At 42.2% G+C, this 14,528-nt stretch overlaps 1 protein-coding gene across 1 annotated transcript in view; it reads left to right on the forward strand.

The window, feature by feature from the left end:
- DNAH14 (dynein axonemal heavy chain 14) overlaps nt 1–14,528 on the forward strand; it is a 333,925-nt gene that overhangs the window by 126,474 nt on the left and 192,923 nt on the right. Inside the window, exons 29-35 of the mRNA XM_045069521.1 lie at nt 2,329–2,560; nt 3,230–3,283; nt 4,668–4,813; nt 5,997–6,065; nt 6,705–6,891; nt 7,720–7,796; nt 13,542–13,713. Coding sequence (XP_044925456.1) covers nt 2,329–2,560; nt 3,230–3,283; nt 4,668–4,813; nt 5,997–6,065; nt 6,705–6,891; nt 7,720–7,796; nt 13,542–13,713 — 937 coding nt within the window. The remainder of the gene's footprint in view (nt 1–2,328; nt 2,561–3,229; nt 3,284–4,667; nt 4,814–5,996; nt 6,066–6,704; nt 6,892–7,719; nt 7,797–13,541; nt 13,714–14,528) is intronic.

Here is a 14,528-nt window from a genome sequence, read left to right on the forward strand (position 1 = left end):
TAAAATATTTGGGAATAAATTTAACCAAAGAGGTGAAATATCTGTACACCGAAAACTCTTTGGACATTAATGAAGGAAATTGAAGAAGACACAAGTAAATGAAAAGACAATCCATGATCGAGGATTGAAAAAATTAATATTGTTAAAATGTCCATTCTACCCAAAGTCATCTGTAGATTCAATATAAAACCTTTCAAAATTCCAGTGACCTTTTTCAACTGGAAATAGATCAAAACCTAAAATTTGTATGGAACTGCAAAATACCTCAAGTATCCAAAACAATCTTGAGAAAGAAGAACAAAGCTGGAGAAAACACACTTCCTGGTTTCAAGCTGTATTACAAAGCTGTAGTAATCAAAACAGTATGACATCAGCAAACACATCATCCAATGGAACAGAATAGCCCTGAACTATAACCACACATATATGGCCAATCAGTAACAAAAGAGCCAAGAATATACAATGGGGAAAGGAGAGTCTCTTTAATAAATGACGCTGGGAAAACTAGACATCCCCATGCAAAAGAATGAAACTGAACCTCTATCTCATGCCACTCTCAGAAACCAACTGAAATAGATTTAAGACTTGGAACATAAGACATGGAACCATTAAACTCTTACTCAAAAACATAAGGCAGTAAACTTGGTCTTGGCAATAACTTTTGGATTAGATGCCAAAAGTAAAGGAAACAAAAAATAAACAAGTGAAACTACATCAAACCAAAAGCTTCTGAACAAGAAAGGAAACCATAAACAAAATAAAAAGGCAACCTACTGAATGGGAGAAAATATTTGCAAACCATGAATCCACTAAGGGATAGATACCCCAAATACATAAAGAACACCTGCAACTCAATAGCAAAAAAAAGGTTGTTGTTTTTTTATTATTATTAAAAAATGGGCAGAGGACCCGAATAGACATATTCCAGGGAAGACACACAGATAGCCAACAGGTGCATGAAATGCTGCCCAGCACTTCTCATCATCAGGGAAATGCAAATCAAAATCACAATAAGATACCACCGCACACCTGTCAGAATGCCTATTATCATAAAGACAAGAAATGAATTTTGGTGTGGATGTGAAGAAAAGGGAAATTTATGTGCCATTGGAGGAAATGTAAATTGGTTCACCCACTATGGAAAATGTATGGTGGTTTCTCATAAAATTAGAAATATAAGGACCAAATGATCCAGCAATTCCAATTCTGCATATTTTCCCTAATGAAGTACTATCTCAAAAAGGTATCTGTACCCCATATTCATCACAGAATTATTTATAATAGCCAAGACATTCATTAACTGATGAATGGATAAAGAAAATGTAGTACATGTGTAGAATGAACTATGACACAGCCATAAAAAATGAAAGAAGTCTTGCCCATTGCTACAACACCTTGATGGCATTATCCTAAATTAAATAGGTCAGACAATGTATGACCTCACTTATATGTGAAACCCATAAACACTGAATTCATAGAAACAGAGAAATGGGTGGGGGCCAGAGGCAGCGGATATTTGTAATGGATGAAGGAGGTCAAAGGTACCAACTTCCAGTTAGAAGATAAATAAGTTCTGGGATTGTAATGGCTAGCCTGAGGACTATAGTTTAATAATACTTTATTGTATATTTGAAGAATACTAAGAGAGTAGATCTCAAGTGCTGTCATCACAAGAAAAGTAAAATTGTAACTGTGTGAATGATGAATGTTACCTAAATTTACTGTGATCATTTCACAGTATGTACATATATCAAATCATTATATTGTCACGCCTTAAACTACTATGAAGGTCTAGCTCAATATCTCCATAAATCTGGGGGGGAAAGAATATATACTGTAAAGCTACAACTGGGTCGCAGGTTTTACTGGTAGCCTTATAGATGAGCAAATTTAGGATTAGCCTCACGATTCTCTGGGTTCTTAAGATAAATACCACAATAGCATTTCAGTTATCCTCATAGTAAGGATCCTGGTTATAATGAACAATGTCTGAGCCACGTCTTTATTGAAAACCACAATACATTTCGTAGGGAGGATTCTTGTATAAATCCTCAATTTGTGCTGTGCCCACATCACAGCCAAGCAGCAGGACTCCACGAGACCATTTTCCTCACAGGGCAAGTGCTCACGTGCTTGTAGGATTCGGCGTTCTAGTATTTCATTCTAACATTGTCACTCATGTACTGGCCATAACTCTTTCCATTTTTTTTTTAACGCTTTCATTTGTTTTATAGTCAACATTCCCTCTAATGTTTGTTAGGTTTCTACACGCGAAAACAAAAACTAATTTTGCCCCAATAACATGCACACTTGCACCACTGTTTTCAGGCATTTGCACTATAAGTGGAACGACAGACAGAAGTTGTGCTACGTGTCTCAAGGAGATGCCAGCTTCACATACGGCTACGAGTACCTGGGCTGCACGCCCCGCTTGGTTATCACGCCCCTCACTAACAGGTGCTGGCTCACCCTCACCGGAGCGCTGCTCCTGAATCTGGGGGGCTGCCCCGCAGGCCCCACCGGCACGGGCAAAACAGAGAGTATCAAAGATCTAGCCAAAGTAAGTGCCTTTGGTATCCAGAATGCCGCTTTCTTGGGTTTTTAGTCACACAGACCTTAATGGTATCTTAAATATACACCATTCCTGCTAGTAAGATGTTCAGAACATTTAACAGACACCAGGTCCATGAAGTCATGTAACTCATCCGTTCACATTTAAGTGTCTGCTGTGTGCTGGGACATGGGCCTTCTGCAGGCTCAGTTTGCTTCTGTTTACTTGGGATTCCACCGTGCTCACTGATGAGTGAGTGGTGGCAGCATCGCCCTCATTTAAGGGTGATTTCGAGCTGCATGCAGACTTCTCCCTGGTCGTGTGTGTGTGTGTGTGTGTGTGTGTGTGTGACACAGAGAAAGAGACAGGGACTATGAAAGTGGAGGAGATGGTTTGATGTCACTGAAATGATTTCCCTGAAATGCTTTTTTCCTTAGTTTTTTATTGATGTGTTTTAGAAACATGACTCTTTAGCATTCCATGTGCTAATCAACTTAATAGTGTATATGTCTCTACACTCTACTAAGTTTTGTGACTTTCTAAATTCAATATGTACTTCATCTGGAGATTGCAGTTTTCTCAAAAGAGTAAAGACATTTTATTACTCCTGAAGTTTTAGCATTAGTATTTTGTGTCATAATTCAAGAGATCTATTAAAATAATATTTTTGTTTCTCAGTCCTTAGGCAAACATTGTTTGGTCTTCAACTGTTTTGAGGATTTGGATTATAAGGTAAGGCTTATTCGTTTATATGTAGGAAAAAATATTGTGCACATAGAAGAAAGAATTCATTGAGGATTGAAAGAACAAGAAAAATATTTCTCTTGGAGAGACATTAAGTATTAACAGATCTGTAAATGCTGTTGATTCTTCTAAATTGATAAAATAGAAACTTAGAATATAATAGAAACTGAAAACATCATGCGGTTTTCTTTTATGAAACTGAACTACTTCTTATGACAGTGGTTTTCAATTTTTTTGATGGAGTTTTTCCTAACAAAATATGATATGGAACATGAATTTACTAACAAAATTAAGAGTACTGCTCTATTAATATAAATTTATTTTATACTTTTATTTACTTTCACTTTTTATTTACTATTTTATACTTTTATTTACTTTTTTATACTTTTATTTACTGAAAAGGTATACTCCTGTTTACTGAAAAGGTAATCATTAAAAACAATGAGGCTGTTATAATTAACACAGAAATTTGCATCAGAGTTTGTAGTGATGATTACAATTTTATGTCAGCCTTATTTTTTTCTGGTGGTATATTACCTAAGAAGACACAGCTCCTAACATTGTGAAATATTCATTGAAATGTCATATTTCAAATGTCATATACCTTTGGCGCCTCTGCCAAATTTACTTACAGTTTCAAAACACTCCCATTTACTTTGTCTTGCATGTTAAGTCCAGACCATTTACCTTTTATTAGGGTCCTTTTATTGGCAGCTAAAAGCACATTAGCTGTGAGAACCTGCCTTTCCAGTGTGTGCTCACTTAACACATGAAAAGTATCAATAAACACAGGTCAGCTGTTTGCATGAGTATTGTCAAGACCTAGAGACCCTAGTTTCCTCCCCAGGAGCTGCCCTCAGGTGCAGTGAGCAGGGCCGAGCAGCTGAGCGGGGAGCCCAGAAACCTGCTCATCAAGATAAATCTTATTTTAATGATTTTTAGAATCAAAATTAAGGCCAAAAACCATGAAAAAATGAAATATCAAAATTTTCAGTAGCGACACAACCTGATTCCTGCAACCAGTGGGAAGAACTGGCTGCTGTGTCTCGGACCCACGGGACTCTGGCGTGCACTCCTGCGTCACACGGAGAGCACGCATTCCTGCACGTGTGTTCACTCACGCTTGTTGTGTTGGGCCTATGGTGTTCTTGTTTTGGCTGCCGGCACATGGGCATCCGTGGGTTCCCCACCTGGAAGCCCCCCCCGAACACCAAGGGCCAGGCCTCTGCCTGCACCTGCCAGGGGCGCGGGCCAAGCGCTGTGCACAACCGGCTGTTGTGCTAGGGAAGGCGTGCGCTGGCCTTGGAGACACTGCGGAACCACACGGGGCCAGCCCAGGGAAAGCATTCACCCGTGTGTAATTGTTTTCAAGATAATGGGGAGATTCTTCTTCGGACTGGTGCAGTCAGGAGCGTGGTGCTGTTTGGACGAGTTCAATCGGATTGACGTGAAGGTCCTCTCCGTGATTGCGTCACAGATCCTAACGATCAAGGCGGCAAAAGACAGCTACTCTGTCAGGTATGGGGTGGGTGCCTCTGCTTCCTTGCTGCTTAGCATTCCTTCTCCGGGAAGTGCTTCGGGTGTTGTTTTTTTCCTAAACACAGACCAGAAGAAATGAATGACATCTTGGACATCTCCTTTGCTGGGCAAGTAAAGAGCAAATATACGGAACTGACTTTCCTGCCAGCCTGGAGGTCTCCAGGCTCCTGTCCAGTGTTGGAAAGGCCTTCCCGGCCACCAGGACAGGTCACAGATATATCCAATGACTTTTTCTTTGAACTTTAAACTCTCTTAGTACCTTTCCATGTTAGGATGTTTCACTTGAAGAAACCAAAGTATGAACCATGAGAGACTATGGACTCTGAAAAACAATATGAGGGATTTGAAGTGGCGGGGGGTGGGGGGTGGGAGGTCGGGGTACCAGATGGTGGGTATTATAGAGGGCACGGATTGCATGGAGCACTGGGTGTGGTGCAAAAATAATGAATACTGTTATGCTGAAAATAAATAAAAAATAAATTTTTTTAAAAAAATTGTTTTTTTCCCCAGCATGTGCTGTTTGGATTTAAATGTAACACAGCCTTAGGAACTTTACCAAACTCACTTACTGTTTTAACATACTTTGACTTAGAGAACACGGTTCTCTTAGCAATGAATACTATAATGGACAGGGGAGGAAAATTTTTCTTTTTCCTGTCTAGGTTCTTTTGGCTGGTCTGTTAATTAAATTGGCATAAGATAAGTTAATGGGAGAAAAGTTTAATTGCATACATACATAAGCCTCACACAGACATGAGAGGTTCAGAGACAGGCCATTAAGGTTTGTATGCCATCTTGAGCTAAGGAGAAGGGGAAAGGCATCTGGGGCTATGAAGGGAAAGAAGAAAAGTCACAGGTAGACGGGAAGAGCAGATGTTTGGTGAGAGAGACAACAGGACACAGAGAGGAATCTGAATGAACAGGTCTGCTGAGCTCCGCACAGCTTACTACGCCCAGCCCATATTCTCTGTAGCTGTCTCCGTGAGAGGTGTCTTCCTGGACCCGGCCCTCTATCTAAACTCGTAGAAGCAGTTAAAGGGGGAGGTAAAAAGCTCTTCCTGAGTCTTTTGGGCCTTCACTGTCTTTAGCTAAAAATAATGTACGTAAAGAAGTGGCACATTTTGCGGGGTACTCATTCCGAACTCCTACAAATGTCTTGTAGGTTTATGCTGGAAGGAAAAGAAATTCGTATCAACATGTCTTGTGCAGTATTTGTCACCATGATCCCTGGGTAAGTATCTGTGCTAGGAGTGGAGACAGTCAAAATCGTTTTCTGAGATCTTAGCCACAAAGCAGTCGTCTGACATTGTAGTGTACCTTGTACATTGTACCATTGTAATGTACTGCCACTGCTGACCCCCTCCTGTACCTGCACACTCACAAGTGTTACAGTTCCGTACTTATGCCCATGGGTGGTCTCACGTTAAGTTTCTGACTGAGGGATGTTTTCACTTCCAGAATGGTCAGGAGAAAAGAAAAGGTTAGCCACTTGTCACTAAGAAGACAGACTAAAAAGCAGAGAGTAGCAGAAGGAAGAGAACTTGAAGGTTATGAGGAGTGGAGGCTGGGCAGGCTCAGTGAACACCTGTCAAGGGAACGTGTGGAGGGAACGGTTGGGGTGGGAGCGACCTGATGTGAGGCGCACCATGGGAGGAGGCACAGAGAGAAAGGTCGGTAGAGAAGAACACTCTGGAAATGAAAAGTACAATAGAAACTGTCTTAGACACTTGCTTTCAAGTGAAGGTCACATAGGACACAAACAGGGTTATTCTGGGGGAAACTATATTGTGTGGTTCCTCAACGGGAAAAATGAAAACGAAATAACTGCTTTTCTGCTTATTTATTTCTTTGTTTTTCTTACCCTCTTAAGATATAAAGGTCGAGTAGAGCTCCCGGATAACTTAAAATCTCTGTTTCGCCCAGTGGCAATGATGACTCCCCATTATCAAATGATTGCTGAGATAATGCTGTTTTCATTTGGTTTCAAATCTGCAAAATCACTCTCTGGAAAGCTGGTTAACATTTATGAATTAGCCAGCAAGCAGCTCTCACAGCAGGTAACACATTGCTTTTTTCAAAAGCAAGGGGATTATAGAAAACCTTAAATAAGACTTTTCTGGTATCGGACCATGGGATGACCTGGGAAATAATGGAGATAGAATCCGGTCAGCAGTTCAAGATGGCGAGCCAACATGGAGGTGAGGGTATGTGTAAAACCAGTCCAGGTTGCAAGCCTTTCCTCCAGGGCCTGGAGAAAATAATGGAATACCTGCTGTGTGAAACTGGGGACTACTTTCTGTCCATACGAGGAAGTTAACCTCTATAGTAGTGACTCGCACTTTTTTTGTGCTTCGAGATAATTGGGGGAATTTGTTGAAACACAAATCCCTGGACGTTACCACCAACTTCCTGAGTGGCGCAGCCCTTGAGAATTTGCGTTTCTAACCAGTTCTCAACAGTCCCTGATGTTGCTGATCTGAGTACCACATGTTGAAAATGATGTTCTGGGATATGCCAGCTGGATGGGTATTTGTTTATGACTCAGCATGGTTTGGACAACCAGCCACACCACCTCCAGAATGTTCTTCCTTACCCTATTCTTTCAGTTCTTTCTCTCCATTTCAGAGAAAATTTAGTTTAGATCCTGATAGTTTTTAACAGCTTTAATACTTCTGACTTTCTCTCTTAAGAAGACTTTAGGGGCACCACTTTGGGGGGAAGTGAAGGCACTAGAAGCCAAATGCAGTCTTTCTTGATTTACAGCACAGTCTCTCTTCACAGTGTACATGATTAGGGATTTAACTGTATAGTATATGTATTTATGTCCAAGTCATCCCATTTTTCATTCAGAAATGTAATAACTCAGATACTTTAATGCTTTATAGGATCATTATGATTTTGGCTTGAGGACTATGAAGACCGTTTTAACAATGGCTGGGAAGAAGAAACAGGTATTTAAATGGTGAGTTGAATTTTGAATCGTTAGGTCAAACGAAGTTATACAACACAGGGAAAATAATTGGTAAAAGTCTAAGTAACAGTAACAAGATAAAATGGAGCTCCCAGAATGTTACAGTGAAATATGATAGAGGTGTTTAAGAATGTGAAAGAAGAGGAAGAAAAAAATGCACAAGATCCCCGGGGACTTTTCCCCAGAAGAACTTATTGTTTAAAAAAATGTATCTTGGGCCGCCTGGGTGGCTCAGTGGGTTAAAGCCTCTGCCTTCTGCTCAGGCCATGATTCCAGGATCCTGTGATCGAGCCCCACATCAGGCTCTTTGCTCAGCAGGGAGCCTGCTTTGTCCTCTCTCTCTGCCTGCCTCTCTGCCTACTTGTGATCTCTGCCAAATAAATAAATAAAATCTTTTTTAAAAAAACTATCTTAACCTTTATATAATAAAAGATACACTGGAATAAAAGGCCTTATTTAAAAGAGCAGTAATTTAATGAGAAATGTAAGACCTATATGAATATATCTGTATGAGAAATGTGTAAAACCCATATGAAGAAAGCATTTGTGAAGGACACAAATGAAAACATGAATAAATGAAATAATACATCATGTACTTAATATAACATCTTAGATGGTCTAGCATCATAAAGATTTAAAGACTCTAAATGCTCATTTATGAATGAAAAAACCTCCCAGTGAGTATACCAAAGGTATTATTTGTTTATTTTTGAGCCAACAGATTCTAAAGTTCAAATAGAAAGGGGCTTCTCAGTGGCACAAGTGGTTAAGCATCTGATTCTTGGTTTCGGCTCAGGTTGTGATTTCATGGGTCATGATCTCACGGGTCATGAGATGGAGCCCTGAGTCAGGCTCTTTGCTCAGCAGGGAGTCTGCTTGAGATTCTCTCTCCTTCCATCCCTCCCACCACTCGCACTCGCGTGTGCAAGTGCACTCTTTCTCTGCCTCAAATGAATAAATGCATCGTAAAAAAAAAGAAAAACAGTTAAGACTAACTTGAAAGATATTAACAAATAAAAGCAATGAAGGAGAAACTTCCCTTTAATTACTGAGACATATTATAGAGCTGCATTGGTTAAACACTGTGGTGCTGGCTTATGAACAAAGAGGGACAAGTCATCAGGACAGAACAGAACCCAGAAGCAGGACTGCACGCTCTGGGTGTGTAGTGTGTTGTCAGTTGTGAGGCAAGAACAAACTCCCAGACTTTCCAGTGATTGTCTTTGGGAAAACTAAAGTGCCCTGTGCATAAAGATGCAGTTGGAGCCACGGCCAACGTTATCTACCTGGATAACAGGAGCAAAAGACTGAAAACATAAAAGGATTTGAAGAAACAAAATGTCCTTTATTTTCTTGGATTACAGAAGACCTGTAAAACTAAGACTCAAAATCTAGAAGCTAAGGCAAAGAGTGATAATGGTCAAAAAACACTGTGCGACCAGGGGCTGAGTGCTGAACTGGGAAGAAGGATATTTGCAGCTTTCTGGGCAGAGGGAGAGCTCACTCTGATGACATGGGAGCACTGCCTGGAGAACATGCGGAAGGACTCGTATGCAAAATGGGCAAAGCCAGTTCTCAGAAAAGGAAACATAAAAGTTTTTAAATACATGAAAGTATACTCAACCCCACTCCTGAGAGAAATGCACATTAAAAATGGAAATGTCTCGGGCGCCGGGGTGGCTCAGTGGGTTAAGCCGCTGCCTTCGGCTCAGGTCATGATCTCGGGGTCCTGGGATCGAGTCCCGCATCGGGCTCTCTGCTCAGCAGGGAGCCTGCTTCCCTCTCTCTCTCTCTCTCTCTCTGCCTGCCTCTCCGACTACTTGTGATTTCTCTCTGTCAAATAAATAAATAAAATCTTAAAAAAAAAAAAATTAAAAAAAAAAAAATTTAAAAAAAATGGAAATGTCTCTCATCTGATGGGCAAAAATACGAAAGTTGGGACTTTGTTGATGAAGCTATAGGGAAGTGAGCATTTGTTTCCATTGTTGCTAAGGGGCGGACCTCTTTGGGTTTGATTAGGGGCTATATTCATGTATTACCCATTAAAAATTAAATGAAAAAAGTGAATACGTTGTAAGAGGGCATATCAATATGCCATTTACATGAATTATTAAAACACAGCCAGTGTTACAGATTGTTCATAGTACCTAGATACAGCACCAAGCACAGAACGCTGTAGGGAGGGGAAGAGTCAGGGGTCTGGCTTTAGCTCGACCATAGTATGTTATTTCTTACAAATGAAGGAACTAAGGCATATATTACAAAATGGCCTATGTAAGACTAATGGCAGGTAGATGGCTACCTGTTATGAAATGCTTTGCGTTGGGAAGAATTAGAGGCAGGAGTACCAGGAATCAGCCTCCTGACGTCCTCCAGTCCTCCAGGCTTTCTGCTGTACAAGGACCTGTTCCAGGGAGGGAGTCCCTGATCCATGTTCTTTGCATCATAGAAAAGCCTCAGTTAGTTCTCCTAGACACCTGGACTAGGGATCTCGCCTCCAGTGTGCTGTCAGTCTGCTGCCATGAGGAGCAGCTGTCTTTTGTCTGTCTGTGCTTGCACAGCTGTGACAGCCCGTCCCCTGGTCCTACAGACCATCGTGCAGGTGATGTGGTTGTGTGAAGTTGACTGTATTATAAAGAGAATTGGGGGATTTTTAAAAGATTTTATTTATTTATTTGACAGAGATCACAATTAGGCAGGGAGGCAGCCAGAGAGAGAGGAGGAAGCAGGCTCCCCACCAAGCAGAGAGCCTGATGCGGGGCTCAAACCCAGGACCCTGGGATCATGACCTGAGCTGAAGGCAGAGGCTTTAACCCACTGAGCCACCCACGTGCCCAGATTTGGGAATTTTTATCAGAGTAAAGCACAGCAAAAATTTTAAAAATCAGACTGTTTTGCTTTTTAAAAATCCCTTGGTCCTTCCTGACACCAAAAATTATTGTGATTCTTCTTGTCTGGCCTTTTCCCTCCTGTCCCTTCCTCTCCCTCTGCTCTTGCCCATTCTTTCTCAGGCTCCTGGCTTTGCCTCCGAGGCATGCAAGGATACCACAAATGTCCCTCATTTCCAGAGCAGTCTCCCAGCAACTCTGTCTAGAGCATACTGGAGCCTCTCTCTAACTCCCGGAAAGTCTGGAGGTGCTTACATTTAAAACAGTAATAGGAGGGGCACCTGGGTGGCACAGTTGTTAAGCGTCTGCCTTCAGCTCAGGTCATGGTCCCAGGGTCCTGGGATCGAGCCCTGCATCGGGCTCCCTGCTCAGCAGGAAGCCTGTTTCTCCCTCTCCTACTCCCCCTGCTTGTGTTCCCCTCTCTCGCTGTGTCTCTTTCTGTCAAATGAATAAAATCTTTAAAAAAAAAAAAAAAACAGTAGTAGGAGACCATGTATTTGCTTTGTAGGGCTGCCATAACAAATGGCTACATACTTGACATCTTAAAGTACCTGAGACCAGAAGTCTGAACTCCAGGTTGTGGGCAGGACTGTTGTCCCTGCCAAGGCCCAGAGGGAGAGTCCGGCATGTGCTCTGTCAGCACCCCGGAGCTTGTGGCTGCGTCACTCCGGTGTCCACCCCCTCTTCTCACTGTCTGCGTGTCTGTGTGTCTCTCTGCCTTGCTCTCAGGAGGAGCGTGTGTCTGCATTTAAATCGGGATCATCTGGGATAAACTCAGTCCCATCTTTTGCTGTATCAGAAAATATTCACAGGTTCCAGGGATTAGCAAGGGAATATATCTCTGCGCAACAGTTTTGTCTGCCCCCCGCAGACAGTCCCAGAAAGGAGGTTTCTGTATCTCCCCTTCGGGGAGACAGACTGCCCAGCAGCTGGAATCCTAGGATGTCCTTGGTAGGAAAGATGTGCTTTGTCGGCAGCTAGAGAATTAACATCTCTTCAGGTAATCACTTGAAACACTTACAAAACTTACCACAGTTATGGTTTGTCTCCCTCCCAATCCCATCTTCTTTCATTTCTTAATCTCACAAAACAAACTGAGGGTTGCTGGGGGGAGGGGGTTTGGGAGAAGGGGGTGTTATTATGGACATTGGGGAGGGTATGTGTTTTGGTGAGTGCTGTGAAGTGTGTAAACCTGGTGATTCACAGACCTGTACCCCTGGGGATAAAAATATATGTTTATAAAAAATAAAAAATTATATTAAAAAAAAAAAGGCATAAAAAAAAAAACTTACCACAGTACTGGGCCATAAAGTGAGTCTTAACTAATTCCAAAGAATGTGGTAGGTATCATGAAGGCAATCAAAATGGGTAAGAAAAAAAATTTATTTTCTTGGATTTTCTTGGATTTTAGTTGACTTATAAGTGTAGAGCTTTCATTTTTTATTCTTAAATGATAACAGATATTCCCCCATGATAATCTTAGATGCCATCCCCCAAATTATTCTTTTGGAGAACTTTAGTTGAGTCTTACCTTTTTATATCTAACAGCACAGTATCATAACAGTATTATTATATATAAACTGTGATCGCTCCCAGATGTAGTAGTCAGTTTGTGTGTCCGTCCGTCCGTCCTTCCTTCTCTCCTTCCTTCAAGTTATCCTCCTTGAGTGTAAAGCAAGCTGTGTCTGGGGAGAAAGGATGTCACTGACCCCCAGCAACTGTCTGACCTGGGTCATGTTGAGTATTACTTTCCCTCTAAAGTGCTTGAAAAGAGTAATGAATTCTTCGAATAAAGAACTAAACAGAGTATCCGGTAAAAGTGCTCCCTAAACGTTAGCTATTAGCTGTTTTTATTAAGGATCAAAGACTTCAGATTCGCCTCCATCCTGCTGAAGAGTTTGGACATGCGTGCCCAGGAGGGCAGGAGGGCCTCTCCCGCCCAGAGTACGTTGCTTCTTGCGTGTCTCTGCAGTCTGATCGCATGGCCTACTGTTCCTTCTCCTGCGGGCATGTTTAATGTGCACAGATATGTGTTTAAATGTTCAAGAGGCAACATATTGTTACTGTGGGACAGTATATTATGCAATGACTTCTTACATCTGGAGGCTTTTATGACAACAAGCAGAGATACCTTCAGCTGGCTTGAGCAGAAGAGGGGTTCAAGGTTTCTCTCCCTCAGAAGCTCCAGAGGCGGGCAGGGGAGGACTGTTCTGACAAGGGTTTCAGGTCCATTGGTCTCTACAGGACCTCTTCCATGGCATAACTTGGGCCACAGTTCCCAGCTGCATAGCCTGCAAGCCTGTTTCCCTGGTCTCCTTGAGATTGTGAATAAATTGTTATTATTTCTTATTTTTTTGAAGATTTTATTTATTTATTTGACAGAGAGAGAGATCACAAATAGGCAGAGAGAGGCAGAAAGAGGAAGGGAAGCAGGCTCCCCACTGAGCAGAAAGCCCGATGTGGGGCTCCATCCCAGGACCCTGGGATCATGACCTCAGCTGAAGGCAGAGGCTTTAACCCACTGAGCCACCCAGGTGCCCGTTATTATTTCTTATTTGACATCAACCCAAATTCGTTCCATTATTTGCAGCTAAAACACGTTACTGATACAATGCCAGACCCTGACTGGGGGCGTGGCATTGCCCTGCCTGTTCAGGACCAGCCCGGGCCTGTCTCTGGGTCCCATCTGTGGGCCCTGGGACCAGATATGCCTCACGCACACCGCCTAGCTGCTTTGCGGTGAGGGACAGGAGGAAGGGCTGTGGGGATAGCCCCCGCCACAGAGGAGCGGAACAGTCCTCGGTCTCATTCTTGCTCACCTGGTCTGTGTTTTTTTCTTCTGTTAAAGTAACTCCGGTGACCATCTTTCTGAAAAGGAGGAGACTCTGATCGTCCTTGAGGCTCTAAGAGAAGCTAGTTTGCCAAAATTTCTCCCTGAAGACATCCCATGTTTTGAAAAGATTATAGGAGATATTTTTCCTGAAGCAGAAGTTTCAATACCAAATCAGGTTGCCTTGGAGGTAATAAGACTTTTGAAAACCATCACAAATGATTTAGATGTGGAATATTGAGATAAGAAATGACGTAAGTAAAAAATATTCTAGTTCTTCCTGAAACACTCTATTCGTGTTCTGGTTGGAGGGATAAACATACTCGGAGACATATTCCCCTTGGGAGAAAAACAGCCTCAGTCAAGGAAGGCTGCTAATTACATTGTTCCCCAGTTTTTTCATCTTTCCAAAGGGAATGAGAGTTTCCTCTCATTAAAGACGTGCTCTAAGGATCAAATTAGATCAGGACTATGAAAAAGGACATTACAATGTAAACTTTTGTGGTTATAAAAATGGCATGTTATGACTGACCTTGCAGTCATTGCCTCTGTCTGGGTGGGGTCTCGACTTTTCTCCCGTGGCCCCCTGTGTCCACATGCTGCGGCAGCCAGCAGTGCTTTCTGGACACCTGTGACCAGGCCCACAGAGCCCACAGAGCCCCCAGCAGACAGACCCAGAGTCAGCTCCCCCGACACCGATCACACGGCCTTTCACGGTCTGGCCACATCAGGTGACCTTTGTGTCCTTTTTCCTCCCGCCACCTTTTCTACCCCAGGCGTCTCTTTGCTTTCTGGCTCTTCCTGAGCCCTTATCAGCTATCAGGCATCAAACCCACACACTCCTTTCCCTGGTACCCTGCCCAGTTTTTCAAAACACTTTTTTTTTGTTTTAATTTTAGTATATATGGTATATGTAGCTTGTAGTTTAAACAGCCTCATAATTGTTCCTTCTTTAAGTATAGGTATAAGCTATGTGCACAACCCTGTACCCAGCGGGCATAGAAT

The sequence above is a fragment of the Mustela putorius genome, unplaced genomic scaffold (assembly GCF_011764305.1).
Source record: "Mustela putorius furo isolate JIRA1106 unplaced genomic scaffold, ASM1176430v1.1 tig00003942_pilon_pilon_pilon, whole genome shotgun sequence".
Lineage (NCBI taxonomy): Eukaryota > Metazoa > Chordata > Mammalia > Carnivora > Mustelidae > Mustela > Mustela putorius.